At 39.6% G+C, this 25,095-nt stretch overlaps 2 protein-coding genes and 1 non-coding gene across 13 annotated transcripts in view; 2 read left to right on the top strand and 1 right to left on the bottom strand.

Moving 5' to 3' along the window:
• The first annotated feature begins 51 nt into the window (after positions 1-51).
• Positions 52-20,001, top strand: acox1 (acyl-CoA oxidase 1, palmitoyl). 3 transcript variants are annotated; one of them, XM_061829049.1, is made up of 14 exons: positions 52-186; positions 1,554-1,713; positions 10,874-11,034; positions 12,794-12,901; positions 13,037-13,156; positions 13,240-13,355; positions 13,947-14,116; positions 14,290-14,452; positions 14,651-14,841; positions 16,686-16,865; positions 16,945-17,050; positions 19,116-19,259; positions 19,360-19,566; positions 19,667-20,001. In XM_061829049.1, the coding sequence occupies exons 1-14, from the start codon at positions 78-80 to the stop codon at positions 19,715-19,717; spliced, it is 1,986 nt and encodes a 661-aa protein (XP_061685033.1). In that variant the 5' UTR covers positions 52-77; the 3' UTR covers positions 19,718-20,001. The 3 variants fall into 3 exon arrangements, with proteins under 3 accessions (XP_061685033.1, XP_061685034.1, XP_061685035.1); XM_061829050.1 differs by having other exon boundaries at positions 80-211; XM_061829051.1 differs by lacking the exons at positions 52-186; positions 1,554-1,713 and adding an exon at positions 3,354-3,476.
• A 3,247-nt stretch (positions 20,002-23,248) lies between these two features.
• Positions 23,249-23,321, bottom strand: trnai-gau (transfer RNA isoleucine (anticodon GAU)). Its single transcript has one exon. It is a non-coding gene; the product is annotated as a tRNA-Ile (tRNA).
• A 419-nt stretch (positions 23,322-23,740) lies between these two features.
• Positions 23,741-25,095, top strand: part of LOC133505701 (inactive rhomboid protein 2-like) — a 60,724-nt gene continuing 59,369 nt past the window's right edge. For 6 of the 9 annotated variants that reach the window (XR_009796318.1, XR_009796319.1, XR_009796320.1 and 3 more), the window contains exon 1: positions 23,741-23,880. The gene's annotated coding sequence lies outside the window, so the exon portion shown is untranslated. The remainder of the gene's footprint in view (positions 23,881-25,095) is intronic. The other 3 variants (XM_061829043.1, XM_061829042.1, XM_061829044.1) reach the window with 2 other exon arrangements.

The following is a 25,095-nucleotide window of genomic DNA, read 5'->3' as shown; positions in this document are numbered from 1 at the left end:
TGGCAGTGACGGCCCTTCACTGACCTGCACGTCGCTTGCGTTTGAATTTCGCCGTTCAACACCCGTTCAGCTCAAATATGAATCCCGACATAGTAAACGAGAGGCGGAAGGCCACATTTGACGTCGAGAAACTCACTAACATTTTGAACGGAGGCCTGGAAAGGACGAAGAGGAGACGGGAAATTGGTAACTCTTGCTGCATGTGTGTGATGTAAGAGCTCATTGTGAACCCTGGGAGCTCGTCACTTCTAACCAGTAGTTTTAGACGATAATGTGTGTACAATATCGTCTAAAACTACTGGCGAAGCGTTTTAGTTAAGTCCAATGAAGGACAATTCAAGTGGCTAATGTTAGCTAATACGTCAGTACTCATATGTTACCCGAGAGTCTCACTGACATTTTGCTTCATTTAACGTTATTCCACTGTATTATCTTAGAAGTTTATTACTTGCCTCATTGATTGTCAGTGTTTCTCTCCCGCCGCCCCTCTCCCCAAAAAGAAAATCTCATTGCATGGCACCCAAAAAAAAAATCCGCTACAAAAGTGCGTACAGTACCGTTTCTCATTTAGTGGGAAAGAATTGAATTGTTCTGCTTGACCTTCCCGCGGCACACTCGTTGCAAAGTGTTCTTGGCAAGTTGTTCTAAATCCATCCATCCGTCCATCAATTTTTTTTTAGCCACTTATCCTCACAAGGGTTGCAGAAAGTGCTGGAGCCTATCGCAGCTGTCAATAGGCAGGAGGCAGGGTGCACCCTGAACTGGTTGCCACCAAATCGCAGGGCACATAGAGACAAACAGCCACACTCACAATCACACATAGCGGCAATTTACAGTGTCTAATTAATGTTGCATGTTTTTGGTATGTAGGAGCCACGGGGAGAACATCCAAACCCCACACAGGCGGGTCTGGGATTGAACCTGGGACCTCAGAACCGTTAGGCCAACGCTTTCCATCTGAACCATAGTGGCGCCTTGTTCTAAACCCTTATGCTCAAATTGCTTGAAATCATTGTGTATAGAAGCCACACAGATTATTTGAAGGCGCCTAACATGGTCACATATTTGAGCTAGTTAGTACCAGAAAGAGTGACACCAACATATATAGTACAGTATTTTAGTTATGTCCTCTTTGGGCAAATACACATTGAGGTGAATTAGTTATAAACTCTGGCCTACTTCAACGGTTGTCGATGAAGCTTCTTCATTCATGTCATGGTGTGCAAAAATATAGCGCAACTGGACTTTTGTAGTTTAGTTTATATAAAATAACTAGTATTATTACTGATGAATGGTGGAAATCTGGATGTAACAATATTTTTGCATAACCTCACAATGCACCCAGTGTAGTAGACTGTTTCACCAAACATTGGGGCTGGGCAATTTTGTAAAAAATAATAATCACAATAAATCACAATTATTTCAGTTGACATTGAAATCATATGATTAATAAACTACAAAAAAATATCTGCATTAATGTAGAGAGACAAATGATGAACTCAATATTGTGTGCATTCACTGTTTTTAATTGATTTCCCGCCTTTCCCCCGCAGAGTCCATGGTCCTGAACGACCCAGGTTTTGAAGAGGAGGACCCAAACTTCCTGTCCCGCAGCGAGCGGTATGACCAAGCTGTCAGAAAGAGTGCTCAAATGGTCCTCAAGATGAGGGAGTATGGCATTGCAGACCCAGAGGAGCTCTACTGCTATAAGAGGTATGAGATTACAAATCTGAATGAGTACAGATGACACTCATGGGATATGTCATACAAGACTTCTTTTCTATGACGAAGGCCAAGAAAAAACAATTTGGAAAATGTCAATGAACCTTATGTAAACTGTGCCCTTCATTGTAGTGTATAAACAAATAAAATTGGAGCAAAGTCCATTGAGATTAAAACCAAGTCAAAGAGTATGAGTTTTCCATCTTGTCGATTCAGACAGTAGGACTTTAATACAGGACACACACAATCTAAGTATTTGGCTTTGTATTAACTTTTTTTTTTGACATTTTATGAATTCTATATTTTTAAAACTTTTTCCGACTAGTTTGCACAGTACTGTTCAAAATAATCGCAGTCCAATGTGACTTACCAAATTAATCCACATTTTCAGGATATTTTTTATTGCTACGTCTCAAACAAGTTACCAGTAGGTGCAGTAGATTCTCAGAAAACCAACAAGACCCAGGAGCATTCATTATATACACCCTCTTAGGGCTGTGCAATTCAATAATTTGTTGAAAGGGGTGTGTTAAAAAAATAGCAGTTTTCCATTGACGTTACAAATTCAAAACTATTTTCTGCAAACTTTTTTTGTTTCTAAGTTTTACCAATCTTTTGACTCATGAAACTAATATTTAGTTATATGCCCCTACCACATTTTTAAATAACTGCTTCACATCTGTGTGGCATGGTGTCAACTAACTTGGGTCACAAAGTTCTTGATTGGATTAAGGTCCGGCGATTGGTCTGGCCACTCCATGACATTAACTTTGTCATTTTGGCACCAAGACTTTGCGAGTTTACTAGTGTATTGAGGGTCATTCTCTTGTTGAAATGGGCTCTTCAGCATATGGAAGGCAACATGACCTTTTCAAGTTTTTTTTGACATATGCCAACCGATCCAGGATCCCTGGAACGTGATAAATATGCCCAACACCATAGTGGGAGAAATGTGCCCATATCATGATGCTTGCACCACCATGCTTCACTGACTTTACTGTGTACTGTGGCTTAAATCCTGAGTTTGCTGGTCATCTCACAAACTGTCTGTGGCCCCTGGGCCCATAAAGAACAATTTTACTCTCATCAGTCCAAAAAATGTTCCTCCATTTCTCTCTAGGGCAGTTGATATTCTTTGGCAAATTGTAGCCTGTTCTGCACATGCCTCTTTTTAACTGAGGGACTTTGCGGGGGGATTCTTATGAATAGATTAGCTTCACACAGACGTCTTCTCACCGTTACACTACAGCGGTGCCTCAATTTACTTAATTAATTCGTTCCGGAAGTCATTTCGTAACATGAAACTTTCATAAGTTGAAATGGATTTAACATGTAAATAGCCTTTGCCATTTGGTATAATCTTCCATCCATTTTGATGGTTGTTTTTAGTTTTCTGCCATGTGTCTCTGGTTCTGCTCTCCATTTTCTAAGGCATTAGAGATAATTTTACCTGAACAGCCTATAATTTTTTCCACCTCTTTATAAGGTTTTCCTCTCATATCTAACTTTTAATCAAAGTACTCTATTTTTTTAACAATGTGTTGAATGACCCATTTTCCTCAGGCTCATGCACATTCAACAGATGTTGGCTTCATCCTTAAATAAGGGCCACCTGATTCACACCTGTTTTTTCACAAAATTGAAAATCTCACTGATTGAATGCCAAACTGCTATTAGTTTAACACACCCCTTTCAGTTTGTATACCATGAATGCTGGGTCTTGTTGCTTTTCTGAGAATCTACTGCACCTACTGGTAACTTTTTCGATATGTAACAATAAAATGTATAATCTGGTTAGTCATATTGAACTGCTACTATTTTGAACATAGCACTTTTTCTAAGAACTGTTATAATTCCATTTGGATGATGAGCACATTGTTTAGTCCAACAGTTTTCAAAGGAAGGGACATTAAGCTTACTTAAAACAGCTGGGTCTTCGTTCCGACTGAAGCCTAGTCCCCAGAAGGCAGACTTGAGCCCCCTAAAGATCTGTTTACCTCTGCTTGATACACAATTTTCATTTCTGTGATAAATCCACACTCTTATTGAGTTACAAAAAATGGTTAGAAAAACGCTTCGCATATTATAGCAACAGGAATTGAACAATACATTGCTTAAGACATTTTATGTTGGATTTAGCAATGCCATACTGGATATTTTGAACTCTGACATTTAAACTTTTGTGATTTTTCAACTTGTACTTCACTGGGGTCGTTGTTGACACTTATGTCGTCTGCACATATGGCTTTCATTTTATTCATAAATTGAAACGATATCTGATGCGTGACAGTTGAAGTCTAAATTAAAAAGACTGATTGGAGTTGAGAATTTATGATTATTATTCGCTGTATTTCAACCTGTCAATTAAACAAAGGCATTCACTAACAGAGTTGGGTTTCTGTTAAAAACAAACAAAAACTACATAGAATTCTCTCTCCATTTTTCAGTAATCCATAGCTCTCCCCCAAAAATAATAAAATATGTATCACACAGAAATGAATAAAGAAACTAACAAAGAATAATAATTTAAAAAGTGTTCATCTTGAAAGACATAGACCAAAAGTGACTAATTTTTCTATCTTGTCAATGTAGTCCTCATAATCCTTTTTTTTAATTGGAAAAACTCAATACTTTGAAGTAATAATCCAAGTAATGTAAAAAAAAAACAGTCATTATTGGAATTTTATTCTGGTTTAATACATTTCTCCCTACTCACATCAGTACCCACCCAAAAGTTACACATCAGTTATTGTTTGTCTGCATTCCCTTCAACCAGAATGTTTCGAGGCAACTTTCAAGAGGCAATGGGACTACACTTTGCCATGTTCATTCCAACCTTGTATGGCCAATGTGACTCTGAACAGGCCAAAAAATGGTTACCTCTAGCAGAGTCCTACCAGGTTCTTGGCACATATGCTCAAACTGAGCTAGGTCACGGTCAGTTCTTGAGTACACGCTTTTTCTCTTGGATATCATTATAAATATTATATTTACATTTGTATTTTTGACCTGTGAAAACCAGCCCATTTTAAATGAGAACAAGATTAGACTTATTCAATGTGTGTTTGACAGATCAATGTTAAAGCTCAGATATTTTTGGTAGGGGTGTCCCCATTCAATCTTTGAGACTAGAAATTGGTCCAATGTTGGCAAAAAAAAAAAAAAAAATCTGGTTAGATTGGGGCGCCACCATAGGAGCTGGTTAGAATGTCTGCCTCACAGTTCTGAGGACCGGGGTTGAAATATTGTGTGGAGTTTGGATGTTCTCCCCGTGCATGCATGGGTTTTCTCCTGGCACTCCGGTTTTCTCACACATCCCAAAAACATACCGCATTAAATGGCCAGTCAAAATTGCCCTTAAGTGTGATTGTGAGTGCGACTGTTGTCTGTCTCCATGTACCCTGTGATTGGCTGGCAACCAGTTCAGGATGTATCCTGCCTTCTGCCCGATGACAGCTGCACTCCTGTGACCCTTGTGAGGATAAGCGGCTCATCAAATGGATGGATGGATGGATGGACTCCAGTTTCCTCCCACATTCCAAAAACATGCTTCGTAGATTAATTGAAGACTCTACATTTCCCATAGGTGTGATTGTTAGTGCGAATGGTTGTTTGTTTCTATGTGCCCTGCGATTGGGTAACAAGTAGTTCAGCGTGTATCCCGCCTCATCCCCGCAGATAGCTGGGATAGCACTGACACGACTCTCATGAGGATAAGTGGCTTGGATAATGGATGTATGGATTTGATTAGATTGGACTGGATCTAAAACGTCAGATTTGATCACTCTTACACAATTAATTAATTTTTATTTATCCAGCAGCGCCTAGATGGTATTCAGAGCCCATATGATCACAGCAAATTGCTAGGGTACGAACATAGTAGCAAGGAGTAAGAGTGAATGTTGCTTGCTTGAAGTCGTTTTAGACTCCAGTTGAAGTTCACTATAAAACTGAACTCGGGTAACAAACAAATTACGCCTAGTGAATGTTTAATAAATCATCCATCCATTCATCCCAAGAGTCACGGGAGTGCTGGAGCCTATCTGAACTGTCTTCAGCTAGGAGGCAGGGTACACCATAAACAATCGCAGGCACGTAGAAGCAAATAACCAGTTAGACTCACAATCACATCAAAGGGGAATTTAGAGTCCCCAATTAATGCATGTTTTGGGATGTGGGAGGAAAGCTGAATGCCCTGAGAGAACCCACACAGGCATGGGGAGAACATGCAAACTCTACACAGGCGGGGTTAAATTGATCACTCACAATATTGGTACAGTAGTGTTACACAAAAGCTGTATAACAACATACAAACAGGCAAATATGACCACTCTCTGGGATATTTTTAATATTATTATTCTGAATATTATTAATATTCGATAGTGACTGGAATTGGGTGGCAACCAGTTCAGGGTATACCAGTGCTGTAGCCTATCCCAGCTTTCATTGGACAGGAGGCAGGGTACAACCTGAACTGGTTGCCAGCCAATCACAGGGCACATGGAGACAGAAAACAGTTGCACTCACAAACACAAGGGCAAGGGCAATTTAGAGTCTCCAATTAATGCATGTCTTGGGGATGTGGGAGGAAACCGGACTGCCCAAAGAAAACCCATGCAGGCACAGGGATAACATGCAAATTCCACACAGGCAGGGATGGGATTTGAACCCAGTCCTCAGAACTTTGAGACCAACGTTCTAAACAGTTGCTCCACCGTGCTGCCTCATTTTTAAATAGGTAAATTTTTTGTTTTTTTTGATAGTACAGACATTGCAAAATATTGTTGTGTGCACAGGGCACAAATTGTCCCTACACCCAGAATGCCGTGGAGATCATTTCTCGTGATTGGTCCGTTTTAGTCATATGCTGTGATGACATACTCAGCTTTCTCACGAACGACCACCACACTCACTTTCACACCACCGGGGAAAATTGAGTCTTCAATTCACCTACTTGCACATTTTTGGGATGGAAACAGGTGTACCTGGGGAAAACCCATGCCGGCACTGGGAGAACATGCAAACACCACACAGCTGAGGCCGGATTTGAACCCGGGTCCTCAGAACCGTGAGGCAGATTGACTCAACAGTCGTCCGCCGTCTGTTCACTAGTTTACCAGGATTTATCGTCCCATTTCTTTAACGTTAACATTAACACTGTTACATGAGAAATACGTAACATTATAAATTGCAGCTCCGTCGGCGGCAACCCTGTTGAGGTCACTGTCAACTGATCCCTACCCATGATTCTGCTTCTGCTGGGGTAGACGCCAACGTGAATAACAAGGCACCTCTTTACCCGCTCCATTGTGAAGCAATGACATAGTAGCATGTTGCAATGTTAATTCACTCCTCTCAAAGATGCGGTCACTGCAGTTTCTTACCTCTAATCAAAACATGCCCAGAAAACTGTTCTCTATCCCTTTCTGAGGTGCTAGCTCCAATCATTGCTGCACTTCTTTCTCATACTAATTCCACTGATTTTGACTGAGAGGCTACCATTGCAGTGGTGCTGGGCCCTGCTTGGTTGTGTAGGGAGTTGAATGAGGCGTTTGTCCCCATGTGCCTGCCTGACTAAGTTCAGAAAGTGCTTCATATGCTGCATTTTACATTTGGGCATCAGCCTCATTTCATCGTAATCACGATCATTAGTTTCCAGCACTCTCGCGACTCTTGTGAGGTTAAGCGAGTTGGAGAATTGATAGATAAATATTCAATTAACTCTGCAACCTCATGTCAGATTGAAAAAAAAAATGTGTGTGTGTGTGTGTGTATATATATATATATATATATATATATATATATATACACACACAGTGAAGAAAACAAGTATTTGAACACACTGCTATATATAAATCATGGAGGTGTCTGAAGTTTTCCATTGTAGGTGCATGTCCACTGTGAGAGATAATCTAAAAAGAAAAATCCAGAAATCACAATGTAGGATTTTTTTTAATGATTTGTTTGTGTGATACAGCTGCAAATAAGTATTTGAACACCTGAGAAAACCAATGTTAATATTTGGTACAGTAGCCTTTGTTTGCAATTACAGAGGTCAAACATTTCCTGTAGTTGTCCACCAGGTTTGCACACAGTCCAAGGGGAATTTTGTCCCACTACGCCGCACAGATCTTCTCCGGATCAGACAGGTTTCTGGGCTGTCGCTGAGAAACAGAGTTTCAGCTCCCTCCAAAGATTTTCTATTCGGTTTAGGTCTGGAGACTGGCTAGGCCACACCAGAACCTTGTTTTTTTTTTCTTACGGAGCCACTCCTTGGTTTTCCTGGCTGTGTGCTTCAGGTCATTTTCATGTTAAACACCAGACCCAGCCACAACCCATCTTCAATGCTATGATTGAGGGAAAGAGGTTGTTCGTTTATATATATATGTATATATATATATATACACACACACAAAACAGGACATTTCAAATTAACTGCTGGAAATGGACAGACGTATACTGATCATAATTCAGATACTTGTTTGGTGACGTCAGTAAATAGGAAAAAATATAAATTTTTTCCCAAACTAATAATGTTTGCAAATGTCCATTGATTAAACACAAAGATAATCAGTCTGCCTTTATCAGAATAATTGTCGATTAATTACATGCTACATTAACTAAACTCAACAGTAATGGTATGTTTCAATCACCAACCTTGCTTTTAAAAATCCCTCTCAATATAGTGAATTGTTAAGGATTGGTACAGCTCCATTGTTCTGCTTGACCATTGGCCAATCATGGTCGCAACCTGCAAAGAACTGGACAGTTGTGATTTGGGTTGGGCATCGAGAATCAATAACTGATTATCATCGAAGCTAACATCCCAGTTCTCCTGGAATCGTTCAAATACTGTATAAAAAATTCTGCTCCGAGTTGCAGTGCCTACAAACTGCCAACCCTGAAGAAGAAAGTGGTGAAAAATAACGAAGAACACGGACAAACACGTCCTTGTGCCCAACTGAAGTCAGTCTTTGTTGATGAAAGTTAAATTCATCCGTGAATCCAAGTCTCCCGATACTCTTGAATTCGGACAGACGTCACGTATGACGTATAAATTTTTGTATAAAGCAGCTATTGAGCAAGGTTTTTATTTAGTTAATTTACCTGTGTGAAATGAAGATTTTGAGGTTTGCTTCAGCGCATTTCCATTAATTTTAAGGGGATATGTGTTTTGTTGAGAAAGCCTCAGATACTTTAGAGGGTTTAGCTCGTGGGCTAACTTGGGTGAAAAAAAACTGATTTACCAGAGAAACACAGCCCTTTTTTGAAATAAAATAGAAGTGCTGCATGGAATTAAAATTACATTTTATTTCTTTGTCTTTGGCCTAGGACTAAATGATCTGTGGCGCTGTACTGGGGGACCCCAGGTATTGAACATGGTTGTTAATTACCCAGAGTGAGGTCAAGTTGTAGCTTCTTACTCATTATCCCTTTGTGTTTACAAAGGCTGAGAAACATTCATGGGAGAAAGTAGGTCAAGCCACTTATTGTTTGTTGCTGCCCAGTGAATGTGAATTTCAGTTGGTTTTTCACAGAGCTACCGCTGAGACATTGAAATAATTGCTAAGTCGTTGTTAGGAAAGCATTTATTATAGGGTATTTGGAAGTCTCTTTTACACAGATCATTACAAGTTTGCCAATCAGGCTGTAACAGAATTACTGGACTTTGAATTTTGACTTTAACAAAATACAAAGTCGGATGTTGTGGCAATCTTGTGCACTATCTTATAGTAGCACGGAATCCAGCAGTCAGATAACTGGATATGTTATGGTTTCAGCAGGACCTGGTCAATAAAATATTATGGTGACAAATGCTTTCAATACAACTGTGTGGCAAAAGTGTGAAACTTCACCCTCCAATACTGGCATTGCTGATTTCCCTTACGCACAGGTGCTGTACCTCCTCTGTTACAACTAGAGTTTTTATAGCAATGTGACATGATTTCACAAAAAATACAGTCTGTTGAAGTCTGGTTGGAATAGGATCTTCGCTGGTTCTTTGTTGCTTATCACCACAACTTCTCTTCAGCTGAAGTACTAGATATCGATACTGGGAACCAAATTTTTTAAAATTTGAACAGTTCTGGGAGAACTGCAACGTTAGTCCCAATTCCGATTAGTTCTCGATTCTCAATGCTCAATCCTACCAATAAGCTTGTGTGGGACGAAATTCCGATGTCAAAATTATTCTGATATTTAAAATGACTCAATTTGGCCTAAAACCAAGATCGCACAGATGGAACACTATTCATGAGAAGAGCACCATGGGCAGGAGCTTTTAGTGCAAGAAATATCACTGAAAAGTGGAAGTAATCTAGAGCCCATGAGGAAAAAATAAATTTTTAATCTGGATTTGAAAACACCGACACTTGGGGCTGATGTCACCTCTGTTGGCAATTCATTTCATTTTTTTGCAGAATAATAGCAAAATACTGCTTCACCGTGTATGCTTTGGACTCTGTGCACCATTATTAGACCTGAGTCAGTCAATCTCAGAGCCCTACTGGGTTTGTATCCCATTATTATTTCTTTCATGGATTCAGGACCTAAAACCATTTAGTAATTTAGAGACAAGTAGCAGAACTTTAAAATCGATTCTAAAACTGACTGGAAGCCAGTGCAAGGACTTGAGGATTGGGGTTATGTTTTGACCGCTTTGTTTTGGTCAGAACGCGAGCTGCAGCATTGTGAAGGAGCTGCAGCTGATTAATGCTCTTTTTGGAGAGCCCAGTCAGAAAACGGAAGTCAGGTCTACTTGAGATAAAAGCATGGATGAGCTTCTCGTGGTCTGCTTGACACATGCAAGCCTTGAGTGCTCATTCCATGTTTTTTTTTGTTTTTTTTTTAAATTCTACAAATGGTGACCACTTTTCCCATTGCTACTTCAAATCAAACTATGCAAAAATTGTCACCTTTTTTTTAAAAATCTGCATGACAGGCTCACAAAATTATCTTCTCTTTTTTCTTAATGGGTTCTTTTTTTCAACCTCCATGTTTAATTTTTTTAATCTATTTTTGCTTAATTTGTATTACACTGTCCATAATTTATCTTCTCTCAAAAATGGTTGTATGTTCTCAATAATTTGCCTCTGCTTTGAATTATCATCTTGTTTCCCGTTCCACTGGCCCCTCTCCTCTATGGTTTAAGCTGCGTGCACCCAGGCAGGCCTGAACCTTTTGATCTGCATCTCGGAATGTTCCTTCCCACACTGCTGAACCAGGCCACATCAGAACAAATGGACCGATTCTTCATGCCAGCATGGAACCTAGAAATCATCGGCACCTACGCTCAGACTGAGATGGGCCACGGTAAAATATTGAACAGCGTTGGCTCAAGTTTACATCCAGATTTAGATGAGCTCTGTTGAGGATAAAAAAAAGATTCCTTTTACAATTCCACTATAATATCTGGATCTACAGATTATTTTCAACAGTTAAACCCACCAAAATGTACTTGAGGTAGTTCTCTTGCTGTATATTCCAGTTTTGATGGGTTATCCAGCCTGAAAAATGATTATTAGTTAATTGCACAATGTGCTGTGCTGCAGATAGGATTTGAAATGTCATACAAAACCAATTCCAATAACGTTGGGATGTTATTAAACAAATAAAAACAGAATACAATGATTTGCAAACCATGTTCAACCTATACATAATTGAATACACTACAAAGACATTTAATATTTAAACTGAAACTCTTTTGTTTAAGCAAATAATCATTAACATAGTATTTTATGGCTGCAACACATTCCAAAAAAGCTGGCACAGGGTAATGTGTACCACTGTTAAATCTCATTTAATTTTAATAACATTCAATAAATGTTTGGGACCTAAGGACAGTAATTATTGAAGCTTTGTTGGTGGAATTCTTTCCCATTCTCGCTTGATGTACAGCTTCAGCTATTCAGCTGTCCGGGGTCTCCTTTGTATTTTATACTTCATAATGTGTCACCCTTTTCCAATGAGAGACAAGTCTGGACTGCAGGCAGGCCACTCTGGTATCTGCACTCTTTTGCGAGGAAGCCACACTGTTGAAACACGTGCAGAATGAGGTTTTTGCATTGTCTTGCTGAAATAAGCAGTGGTGTCCATGAAAAAGACTTTACTTGGATGGCAGCACATGTTTTTCCCAAACCTGTATGTTCTTGTAGTATTAATGGTGCCTTTACAGAAGTGTAAGTTGCCCATCCGACGGGCACTAACAAAGCCCCAGACCATCACAGGTGTTGGCATTTGAACTTTTCGTTCATAACATTCCTTCAGATTCTCTGAACCTTTTGATGATATTTAGGATCATAGATGATGAAATCCTTGCATCTGTACATTGAGGAACATTGTCCTTAAACTGTTTGAATATTTTCTCACGGTTTTGTTCACAAAGAGGTGAAACTTGCTCCATCTTTCCTTGTGAATGACTGAGCAATTCAGCAAAGCTCCTTTATACCAAATCATGGCACACAGCCGTTCCCAATAAGCCTGTTCACTTGTGGGATGTTTCGAACAGCCTTTTGATTAGGATTCCCGCAACTTTCTCTGTCTTTTTTGACACCTGTCACACTTTTTTTTAACGTGTTGTAGCCATAGAATTCCAAGTTAAGGATTATTTGCTAAAAACAAAATTTATCAATGTGAACATGAACTATCTTGTCTTTGTGGTTTATCCAATTAAATATAGGTTCTACATGATGTGCAAATTATTGTTTTCAGTTTTTTTTTGGTTATACACAACATTCCAACTTCATTGGAATTGGGTTTGTACCATATTTTATTACGTTTTTGGATCTGTCAAACATTGACGAAAATCTGCTTTCTCTACTGTGAAGCAACATCTAAAGGTCGTGCATATCATTGTGATGTAATGACATATTTATTTACCTATTGAATTGGCAAGTAACTTCATGGCAATTCTCATGGGCTTGTTTTCTACCAAGATGCTTTCTCTCTGTTCTAATGTTAATTTGTGTACTGTGCTGTTGTGACATTATTTAATTAATGTATATACATATGTTACTCGTATCTTATGTAACTGTGTATATGTGTCTGCTGGTGGTTTATACCATCCTTCCAGGCACACATATCCGAGGACTGGAGACCACTGCCACGTATGACCCAGTCACACAAGAGTTTATCATTAACAGCCCCACTGTCAGCTCCATCAAATGGTGGCCTGGAGGCCGTAAGTACATGTCCATACAACCCAAGACAATTTGTTGCATTTTTTTTTTTTTTTTTAGATTTCAGCATTTTTCTAAACATTTGAAAACCGAAATGAAATGTGCAACAAACTTCATACAAACCCTCCTTATTCTAGTTGGTAAGACCTCAAACCACGCAATTGTACTTGCCCAGCTTTATACTCAGGGAACTTGCCACGGTCTGCATGCTTTCATCGTACCTATCCGTGACTTGGACACACACAAACCACTGCCAGGTAACTACAGTATTTGGAATAGTTTTAAATGGTCATATTTGTTTGTATTCCTTATTGCACAGAAAGAACCTCTTTTCTCATAGGTATTGTTGTTGGGGATATTGGACCCAAATTTGGTTTTAATGAAGTTGACAACGGCTTTTTGAAACTTGACCATGTGCGGATACCCCGAGAGAACATGCTCATGAAGTACGCCAAGGTTAGCTGTTCAATACAAACTGCAGTCATGAATAATTACTCGTTTGAGCAGAAAGCTACTGCTTTCCAGAGTAGGTATTGTATACATTTCAATATGGGAAAATAAATTCATTGTTTTTTATGTTACTTTAATTCCAGATACAAAACTATCTGCTAAATAGCTGGCGAGTGGATATGATTGCCATATTTCAAATAGTGCCAGGACGGTTTGTTCACTTGAACAAAGACTCTTAGGTGTTTATTGGAGAGGACTAATTACTACTATAATCTGATTTATAATTTTGTCCATAAATGATATAGAATTTCAAAAATATATTACTGCATGTGTACTTCTCTCTAATAAAATTTACCTGGTAAAATGCCAAACGAGTGCATGTTTTACGAAATTAATGTAATTTGTTCAATAGTCAGTTTAGAAGACCACCACAATGTTAATTTGGAAATGACATCCAGCAGACGCATGTCTGTATCAGTTGTGATAAGACAGTTACAGCCACTTTGTGGCACAATCCTTTTTTCCTGAAGAAGGTGATGGAAAGGAGGAGTCAAACATCATAATTAACGTGCTGAATATTTCTTGTATGGCCACTAGGTAGACCCAGATGGCACCTACATCAAGCCGCCTAGTGCTAAGCTGACTTATGGCACCATGGTTTTCATCCGTTCCTTGATTGTAGGAGAGTCCGCTCGGGCCCTCGCCAAGTCCACCACCATCGCTATCCGCTACAGCGCTGTCCGCCACCAGTCTGAAATCCGGCCTGGGTCAGTCACCACTGGCTTTGTGGAATCACTCAAGCAAACAGTTTTAATAATGCACAAGAGAATTTAACAAGTTAACGTAAAAAGATGCCTGCCCAAGTATCATATGTTTTTAATATCCTTTTCCATTAAAAAAAAAAAAAAAAGAAAGTAGACATAATTTTTCTGTCCTGCAGAGAACCAGAGCCTCAGATCCTCGACTACCAGACACAGCAATACAAACTTTTCCCTGTGCTTGCTATGGCGTATGCCTTCACCTTTGTTGGCCAGTACATGAACCAAATGTACTACCGCATCACTGGAGACATCAATCAAGGGGATTTCAGTGAGCTGCCAGAGGTACTTGTTGAAGATACAATCCTTATGTGCACCTGCTACAACAAAGTCCTAACAAATGCATGATGATGTTTCATTGATGTCTGTGGATTCACAAGATCTACATTTAATTTTATTTACGGACTCACAACTAGTTCTTGGCTGATGTAAAAATGGTTACCATCCTATGTCTTTTTATTCTCATCTTTCTCTAATGTGCAGCTCCACGCTCTATCTGCTGGTCTGAAGGCTTTCACCACGTGGGCAGCCAACTCTGCCATTGAGGTGTGCCGCATGTCATGTGGCGGTCATGGCTACTCCCGCAGCAGTGCCTTACCTGACATATATGTTGAATTCACCCCAAGCTGCACCTATGAGGGCGAGAATACAGTGATGATGCTGCAAACTGCGAGGCATGATGTTTTACATTCGTAGGATACGACCATATTACCCTGAGACCGTCTCATCTTGAAAGCTGTGCAGGATCAGGCCTAGATAGCACTTGGATAGAGACTAACCAGGTGGCGTGAACCACCAAGCCCAAATCTTTATCTAAAAACAGAAATTCCAAACAGAGAAGAATCAATCAATTAGAAATATGACTATGAAGTAAAAATGTAAAAATTGTCAAGTGAAACAGAAACTTTTAAAAAGTCCAGATTCAAAGAAAATAAACACGATTCAGCACGATAACCAATCAAAGTCTACTAGAATGCTAATTGCTAATTTCAATAAAACTAGCGACACAACTTGTTGTCTGACTCCATAGTTCAAGTCATCTGAGAGACTGTTAATGTGCCTCTGTAGGGCTTGAAGTTTAATGATTCCCCTTGTTAAGTCAAAAACAATCACGGACAAGCTAGCAAAATGTACTATTCCCAATTTGGCAAACGTATGAAAAAACATACTGTCCTACGTGCTGATGTCAGAATAATCACAATATCAGAATCAGCTTTGATGGCCAAGTGTGTAACAACACACAAGGAATTTGTCTCCGGTAGTCAGTGCTGCCCTGCTATGGTATTCAGAACAAAGAACAAACTAAGAACAAAAAAGAACAATAGACACTAAATTAATAGGAATTATTGCTTCTCAGAGTCACAGATGCCTAAGATGCAACGTCTTCTTCATTTAGAGCAGTTAAAGTGCGTCAACAGCCCATATTATATTAAGCTTATACAGAGTGCTCTTACCCATTCGTGGTTCACTGTTATAGACCAGTGCAATGACAATTCTGCAAAGGGAGCAGTTTAAAGTGACAAAATGTGCGATAGTCGACAGTATATATTACTAATACTAATACTGATTGGACCAGCAGGATGTGAGGGTGTGCCCCAACAACAGTGCAAGGCAGAAAATAGTTGATTCGCTGATCAAGAATTTAATTGCAAAAGGGAAAATTTGAATGAATTTTTGAGGGACCGAATACAAATGGAAATATTGGAGGGACAGAGATAAACCTGCACAGTACTATATAGTGTGAAGATGTCTTTTTCTCAAAAACTTATGATAATATGGCCAGAAACGACTCGAGCTGTCTTCAAAAGGAATCAGGAGGGAAGAAAATTAGTTTTTTTCAATTTACCTGCTTTCACCTCTTCACCCTACCTGTACTGTCAAACTTCCTGCCATACTGTGATCTTTTCCACAATGCTGTAATAGTTATCATATTGTGAGATCAACACTGTGATAAAACTGACTCATGAGATACAGAAAGCATTTGAGTGCACTTGACCAAACAAGGCAAGCACAAGTTTGCCATGGTCAAGCAAAAAAAATTTAGGGTACTTGGCCTTTGGGCAAATACATTTATTAAGAGCCCCTGCTCTGTTAGGGCTGTTATTTAAGTCAGTAGTATAGGTCGTTCAAATGGATTGAGAAGTGACCTCTTTACTGTCTCCATGGGAACAATAGCAGTTTAACTTAGATTATTACAGTGACTACCTTTGCGAAAAGTGGATTGTCTTAACTGTCTCACATTAGGCCAGGGTTTCTCAGAAAGACAGCCACCATTTGAGGAAACAATAACCTTGAATGTGCATACCCTCATCACCCCTATTAGACCAGATGCCATGGAGCCAACACATACACCCCTACAGTATAAACAAACATGTCACAAGATTAATGTGGAGCTTTTTTTGTTATTGCTTTTAATCAAATTAGTTTAGACTGTTAACCTATTAGCGGTTTACACAATTTATTGAACTCACCCACAGATTTGTGATTACATACATTTTGCATGATTGTGTGTTTCCAGATACTTGATTAAAAGCTACAGGCAGGCTAGAGCAGGTCAGCGGCTGCATGGCATTGTGTCATACCTGAATGAGGAAGGGCGTCAGAGAATTCAGCCACAGCTTGTTGCTGCAAGATCGACTGGAGTTGATATTAATGACCTGTCCAGCCTTGTGGAGATCTACAAACTACGAGCTGCCACGTATGAAATGAGAACAATAATCACGTCCCAGCAGCTGATTTGTCTCAAATATATGCAAATGAGCCTTCTGTGTGTTAAGTCTGGTAGAGCTGGCAGCCAAGAGCATCCAGAAGGAATTGCAACACAAGAAGAGCCAAGAGGATGCCTGGAATAATAGCGCTATCGACTTGGTCCGAGCCTCTGATGTAAGACTATTTTGTATGACCAACATTGGAGATTACTTTAATTTCAATATATTTTTAATTTCCATTCATTCATTCATCCATTTCCCATACTGCTTATCCTCACCAGGGTCACGGTTGTACTGGAGCCCATCTGAGCTATCTTTGGGATAGAGCAGGGGTTTTGAAACTTTTCGATTGAGAAAGCCATAAATGCCAAATATTTTAAGATGTAACTTCAAAAGAGCCATACAGTATTTAAAAACTAAATACAGGTGTATTTGTGCATTTATGAAAGACAAACACTTTTACACAATAAGTCTCTGAATTATTATAACATTGTTTGGGTGTAGCTTACCAATGATGACAAAAGTCCTTCTTACCATTAATGTGACTTTTGGTGCTGCCTGGTTTTAGTGATGGCTTTGGAGTCTGTTTCATATGTTGTTAGATTAAGCTTCATGCAGGCCTTGAGACCATTAACTGTGAACTTAATTCAATTTGATTTGCCATCATGATGGTATGATGGTGAACAGTTCTTGGTGTCAAAGGTATGTCTTTTATTAATTCGATTATCTTGTCTGCATGATAAGTTGTCAAAATGTTTATTGGCAACATCAAGTACGAATGCCCATCAGTGAATTTAGATGCACAGAAGAACCCTCTCTCACCACAAAGTCTGTCCATTCTTGTTGAAAACGTCGGTGCTCATCGTTTTTTCTTTGAGCCACCTTTGTCTAAAGCGTTTTCATAATTAGTTGTTCCGACCTGATCTGCGGTCGACCCTTCTGTGCCTGCGCACATCGACTGCCACAGCAAACTACGCCAACCCCACTTGGACAAACTCTCTCTGGGTCATTAGCGTTGCCTGCGCGACAGAAATCCCATGTACAGTATGTCATTATGAGGGCTCTGCGAGCCATATGCAACCATCAAAAGAGACAGATATGGCTCGTGAGCCATAGTTTCCCGTCCCCTGGGATAGAGGCAGGTACAACCTGAACTGGTCACCAGCCGATTGCGGGGCACATACAGTATAAAAAAACAATTCAAACACACATTCACACTTATGGCCAATTTAGGGTCTTCAATTAACATACCATGCATGTTTTTGGGATGTGGGAAGAAACCAGATTATCTGGAGAAAAATTACAGGCACGGGGAGAATTTGCGAAATCCACAGAGGCAAGGTCGGATTTGAACCTGGTTCCTTATAACTGTGAGAGTGATATGTGATTGCATGTGTACATTTCCATTTAACTTTAGTTAATTCCTCATCATTCTGATGCTATTTACTATGTTTTACTGATGACAAGCTGCTAATTTTTTCAGGCGCTGTGAACCCTGAGCCATATTTAACAATGCAGCTAAAATATATACTTTTTTCGCCAATGGCTATGAGTTTAAAAGTACAACAAAAACTTATTTGAATGGAATGGGTAAAACTTGGCCATTCCCTGTAATGTAATTAATTTAAAATCTTTCATAAAAATTGGCTCCATGTGAAGGTCCTCCTTTTCTGAGGTCTGCCAATGGATTATAAATGAGTGGTGCAGTTTGAAAGAATCTGCTATCGGCAACGGATTAAGAGGCTGGACTGCTAACTCGAGATTAAAATGACAATAAGGGCAACAAATATCATAATTGTGTGTTACGGTGACTTTATGAGGCTGTTCAACTCCGATACCGAAGATGACAACTTTACTGGTTTCAGTGAACAGGAGCATGAACAAAAAACACTTTTATGTTAAGTTCGAGCCATTTTCCTGCTATGTTACACTCACTGTTTAGAATAAAGGTATGTAAATAAACATTTACAAACTCTTTCTCTGTGAATATCTGGTTTCACAACCTGCCAATACATATGGTATATATGCGCGGTGTATCGTCAGATGCACCTCGTGTATGGGGGTGGGGTGGGGGGGACCCTACACAGAGTGGGCGCAGTTTATTTTCTGGTGAGTGCTGTGGTCTGGAAAATACAATATACGGAAATTACACTGAATTAAGAAAAACATTCTTGCTCATTGACTTTTTTTTGACTAATTGATATTAACCTCTGTGTCCTCCTATATCTGATCTCTTCCAGGCTCACTGCCACTATGTGGTTGTGAAGCTTTTCGCTGAGAAATTGGGAAAGATTGATGCTGCCCCGATACACTCAGTGTTGTTGACGCTTGCTCGGCTTTATGCACTTCATGGAATCTCGATCAACTCTGGAGACTTTCTACAGGTACAACGCTAACAAATATAACAATGCTACAAGGGCTGTCTGCAACTTGTAAACTGTAATTGTTCAATCCTCACCCAGAATTACATCTGTTTTATCTCAGGCTGGACTTTTGAACGGGTCCCAGATACCGCAGATTACCAATTGTATCAAGGAGCTGCTTTCTGAGCTGAGGCCAAATGCTGTGGCACTAGTAGATGCCTTTGATATCCATGACAGGATGCTGAATTCAGTCTTAGGGCGATATGATGGAAATGTTTACGAGCACATGTTTGAATGGGCCCGTCGCTCACCCTTGAACTCTACAGAGGTCAGCAAATGTCAGAGGAGAGGACTATCATTGGTGACAAATAATTGTAACCTGCAGCCACACATCAATTCATTTAACAGTTGCATTCTTCCTTCTGCAGGTACACGAGTCCTTCCATAAGTATCTGAAGCCCCTGAGGTCCAAACTGTGAGCTGAACAGCACATTCGGATAGCGACCATTTAGGCTTGAAAATATGAAATGGAGTAATTCTTCATTTCAAACTGAAAATTGACTTTGCTGTCATCTCATTTAGACTCGCCTGCGTATTTTTGATTATGTCCCCTTGTTATTTAATCAAGGGAAGAGAGGTTTTTGACTATCTAAAGCTTGTTTTTTAATACATTGATTTAAAAGTGTTTGTATACACGATGAGGAATTATACGTTTCCATATCTTGAAAAAAATAAAATCAACTCATGTCCATGAAACTTCAAATTTATCTAATTGTAATACTTCATGTTTTGTCCACTCTTTTGTATCCTGATTGCAGTCTTTCTTTTTTCCTTAAAAGAACAAAACACAGCTATGAATATTACGTAACTGTCCCTGCACCAAAAACTGTTTTGGTTATTTTCCGATACACTGCTGGGCAGGTTCTCATTTCATTGCAAGGAAGCAATATTGCCTTGGCAATCAGTGGGGGGAAATGCATGCAAGTTAATGTTGCAACATACATTTTATGTGCCTCTAACCGCAAGCAAATTCTAACAAATTCACCTAAAAAACGACTGGCCTTTTACTTCCTAAAATCAACTGTTTTCAGAGGTTTTCAAGTTCCTCATTTACCTCTCTTTTGGTGCAGTTTTTATAGGCCTGTTGAAACTTTTCAGCCAAAGTGAGTCGACAATGCACACAAAGCTCTATCACAATACAAATGTTAAAAAAAAAATTATAATGACCACATCTTTCCTCGTGTGTATGGAAGGCTTAACTCTTATCTCGAGTTGAAAGGCCTTGGAAAAGATCCCATACTGGCTTTAATGAGCCACTTAATAAATAAAGGTACACGATGTGTTGTGTTTCTAATGGGCTCTTTGCATGTGATCTCCTGCGTTGCAGAAATATGGTTTAGAATCTTTTCTGCTTTTGAGAAATTGCATTATTCTAAAGGCTGTGATCACAGGACTTGCCCAAACTAATATCATAGACGTATGTACTGTACAGCTTTCTCAGTACTCTATTAAAACACTGACCAGGAATTGAGAGAACAACTTTTAAGATGTATGCCTCTTCTTACAAAGACGGACATGAAAGTTGAAGTCACTATTCTTCCTAATGTTGGTATGTTATGGGTTATCAATATGCTAATATACAATCGTGGTTAGTGATAAAATGTGTGATGTCTTAATTGATCTGTTATTGGGCTCCTACTCAGCAGTTGACTTCTGCTCACTAAAGTAGTGTCTAAACTTTGCACTTCATGTACGTATGTTGTCAACCAGTACTGGCCACTCATGCGCCTGAGAAGTGTCTGGACCATTTGCATAATTGATGTTTCAGATCATCGAGTGAGTTTATCAGTGGTCTTGTATGTTATCCATTTTCTAATTATAGCTCCCACAGTTGATTTCTTCATAACAACCTGCTTACCTATTTCAGATTCAGTCTTCCCATGATGATGCAGGTCAAGAATTTAGTTTCTGGTGTCCTCTGACAGCTCTTTGGTCTTGGCCAAGATGGACTTTGGAGTGTGACTTTTGGAGGTTGTGGACAAGTGTCTTTTATATTGATCGCAAGTTCAAATAGCTTCCATTTTTACAGGTAATGAGTGGAGGACAGAGGACCCTCTTGAAGGTGTTACTGGGTTGTGAGAGTCAGAAATCGTGCAAAGGCTACATAAAGTTTTGAGATGAACTTTTTTTTTTTTTTTTTTTTAAATTGAGCAAATACTTATCTTGAACCATAACTTGCTAATAAGTCAAGCAAGCACAGTGCAGCAACGGGTTAGAGCGTTGGGCTCACAGACCTGAGAACCACGGTTTAAATGCCGGTGTATGAATATCTTAGGTAATGTTTTGCAAAATATGTACAGTACATTATATATTAATATATGGTACATGAGGCAGCACGCTGGCTCAGCTGGAAAGCATTGCCCTCACAGTTCTGAGAACTGAGTTTCAAATACTGGCCCTGTCTGTGTGGAGTTCGCGTGTTCTCCCTGTGTTTGTGTTTTCTCCAGGTACTCCGGTTTCCTCCCACGTCCCAAAAACATGCATTAATTGGAAACTCTAAATTGCTCCTAGGTGTGTTTGTTGTCTGTCTCCGTCTTCTTTTACTTTCGGCTTGTCCTGTTAGGGGTTGCCACAGCGCGTCATCTTTGATGAATGCATATTTGTTTGGCACAGTTTTATGTGTGGCCTGCAATTAGCTGGCAACCAGTTCAGGGTGTACCCTGCCACCTGCCCAATGATGGCTGGGATAGGCTCCAGCACTCCCGCAACCCTTGTGAGGAGAAGCGACTCATAAAATGAATGAATTTCCTAACATTTTAAAAATCAGATACTGTGATTTTCTGGATTTTTTTCTCCTCTCATTTTGTCTATCTCATAAGTGAGGTATATCTGCGATGAAAATTACAGCTATCTCATCTCTTTAATTGGGAGAATTCACACAATTTGTGGCTAAATATTTCTTTCCATGCTGTACTTGGCAAATAAAGATGATTCTGACGTTATGAATACATGGCTTTAGTAGTTTGCCAAACTCGAACTGGTATTTGTCACAATCAGCAAAGAACCCATTCTATATTTAATGAAAAAAAACTCCATTTAGATAACTTAAATATGATATAAACCAATGTGTAAAAGTGAGGAAATTAAGTTGATCAGTTCACATTTGAGCCAAAATTGCATTTCAGTATTTTCTTTACCCATGGTGATTTATGCTCGAATGTCTAAATCCTTATTGTTTGTAAACAATTTAAATAGACAAATTGAAAAGTCAATTGCTTACAAGTCAGTGTTTAAGCAGTAAATATTTTTTTTTAATGAGGAATTCAGTATGTGCCTGTCATCTTGACGAATTTTCCTTCCCTGATTAAGATGGTTGTCTTCACAGGATGTATTTTTTCCCCCTCTGTATTTACTGATGGACAGTACATAAGACATGGTTACAGTTAGCGAAGAGGTTGATTAACCATAAATGGTTGGATACTTTTTCATGTTTGTGCTAATTGATAAATAAATTGACATCAAAAATTAACATTCATTAAGCAGTGTGCATCTTTGTCGTGTGTCACTAGATAACCTGCTGAATTTGATTAGCTACAAATTCAACTTTTTATAACGATTGGACTCCGATCTAAAAGGTACTGTACATGAATGGTCGTGTATTACTGTACATGCCATTAACGTGGCAGATGTCTGGAGAATACAGTACTTGGTTTGGAATGACCTTTTAGTAAAGATTATCCTGTGGAAAAAACGGTAAATTTTGTTAAATGTCACCAATTCAGCAGTTGATTGGAAGAGCTACTGGTACATTACTGTTTTGTAGCTGTCCAATTAACTTCACTTTGAAATAGTTGTCACATTGTTTACATAAATTCAGTTGCATGACACTGGCACATCTTGTTGACTTCTTCTTTCGGCTTGTCCCTTTCGGGGTCGCCACGAACGCATATATGTTTGGCACAATTTTTACACCGGATGCCCTTCCTGACGCAACCCTTCTCAGGGAGTGGAGGCCCCAGTGGGATACGAACCCACAACCCCTGGTTTATCAAACCAGTGCTCTAACCACTGAGCTACAGGGCCTCCATCTTGTTGACTATTTATTGATTTTTAATCCAGGAGTAGGTAACTGTGTGAAATAAAACAAATGTAATTGTTTTCTGAATTCAATTATACAATAATTAACTCACCGATTAAGTAATAAAATTAAACCGTTTTGTGAACACTAAAGAAATTAACCAAGTATTTCAGAAGTCGAACGTTTACGTTCAGCTGCATAAACTAAAGTCAATTTATGAGAGGAATAGCTGTTCACTAAGGCCAGAGTCGTAAAATGTGAAATGAAGTGTACACGTGTGTCGTCAAAATATTGGCTATTTATCATTGCCATAGCGGCGATTTCGGTTGGGGGTGGTGTTGACGTAGAGTCCGTCCCAAATCGCCTCCTCTCCGGATAAGGTCAGTTGAAACTCCTCCTCCACTCGTGTGTGCTCGGGCTGAGAGTCAAGCCAAGGATGTTGGAAGAAGACACAAAGAAGAGGGAAGTGCCGGCTTACCGGGGGACGCGTAGCCCACCGCGGCGTTGTTTGCCGGATAAACACAACCTGCTCATGAAGACCACGCCAGCAATTTACTGTCACAGGTGAGTCGAAAAGCGCTTCAGACGTTGAGGTTACAATTATATTGTAAGAGCCTGGGAGGAAAAAAAAAAAGTTAGCTACATTAGCACTGTCCGTTTCGTAAGCAGGCTATCGTGGAAAGGGAAAAAGTTGGTATAACCGCAACAACCGAAAACACCAATAAACCATATTCTGCTAAACCCAAATATTTACACTTTTATTTAATGACGAATAATTTAATTATTAATTAGAATATGGACCTTTAGCGAATTACCCCGCCACTTTATGCACCATTAAACCATATATTATGCATGTTCCAAATATTTTTTTCCTTCAATTCTTATTTTCAAAGTTATCACAGCTGCCATATGTTGAGACGTTTCATTAGTCTGACAGCTCTACCCCATTTGTTCTCCAAACTATGCGGGAGCCACCATTGAAACGCGGTCACGTAAACTTGGAAAGGGTGGACCAGTGTCATGACCTCTCTACTTTCGTTCTCGCTTGGTGTTTCCTCCATCCTGTAAATGACCGTTTTAAATAGACTTTTCACGATCGGGATTAACGAGTTTGAAAATAAAATAATCTGATCCAATCACAGGCTGGAGCATTGTGTCTATTTAAATGACTTGTTCATTTACTTTATATACTTGTGTATGTATACTGAGAGGCCCCGTAGCTCAGTGGTTAGAGCACTGGTTTGGTAAGCCAGGGGTTGTGGGTTTGTATCCCACTGGGGCCTTCACTCCCTGAGAAGGGTTGCGTCAGGAAGGGCATCCGGTGTAAAAATTCTGCCAAACATACATACTGTGGCAACCCCGAAAGGGACGAGCTGAAAGGAAAACAACAACTTGTGTATGTACACTCAGTATCCTTCAAAAATATTTTCTAGTCAGGTCAAACTACCATTACTACATGACTGAAATAATAATGCTAACTTCCATCTATCCATTTTCTTAATCGCTTATCCTCACGAGGGTCACGGCAGTGCTGGAGCCTATCCCAGCTGTCAACGGGCAGGAGGCAGGGTACACCCTGAACTGGTTGCCAGTCAATCGGAGGCCACATGGAAACAGACAACAGTCGCACTCACAATCACACCTAGGAACATTTTAGAGTGTCCAATGTTCCATTTTTTTTTAGGAGTGCCCGGAGAAAACGCTCGCAGGCACGGGCAGAGCATGCAAACTCCACACAGGCGGATTGAACCCGGGACCTCAGAACTGTGAGGCCAAGGC

This window comes from Syngnathoides biaculeatus, chromosome 9, assembly GCF_019802595.1.
Source record: "Syngnathoides biaculeatus isolate LvHL_M chromosome 9, ASM1980259v1, whole genome shotgun sequence".
NCBI classification, from domain to species: Eukaryota; Metazoa; Chordata; class Actinopteri; order Syngnathiformes; family Syngnathidae; genus Syngnathoides; species Syngnathoides biaculeatus.
Note: the sequence above shows the minus strand (reverse complement) of the source record. Positions and strands in the feature narration are given on the sequence as shown.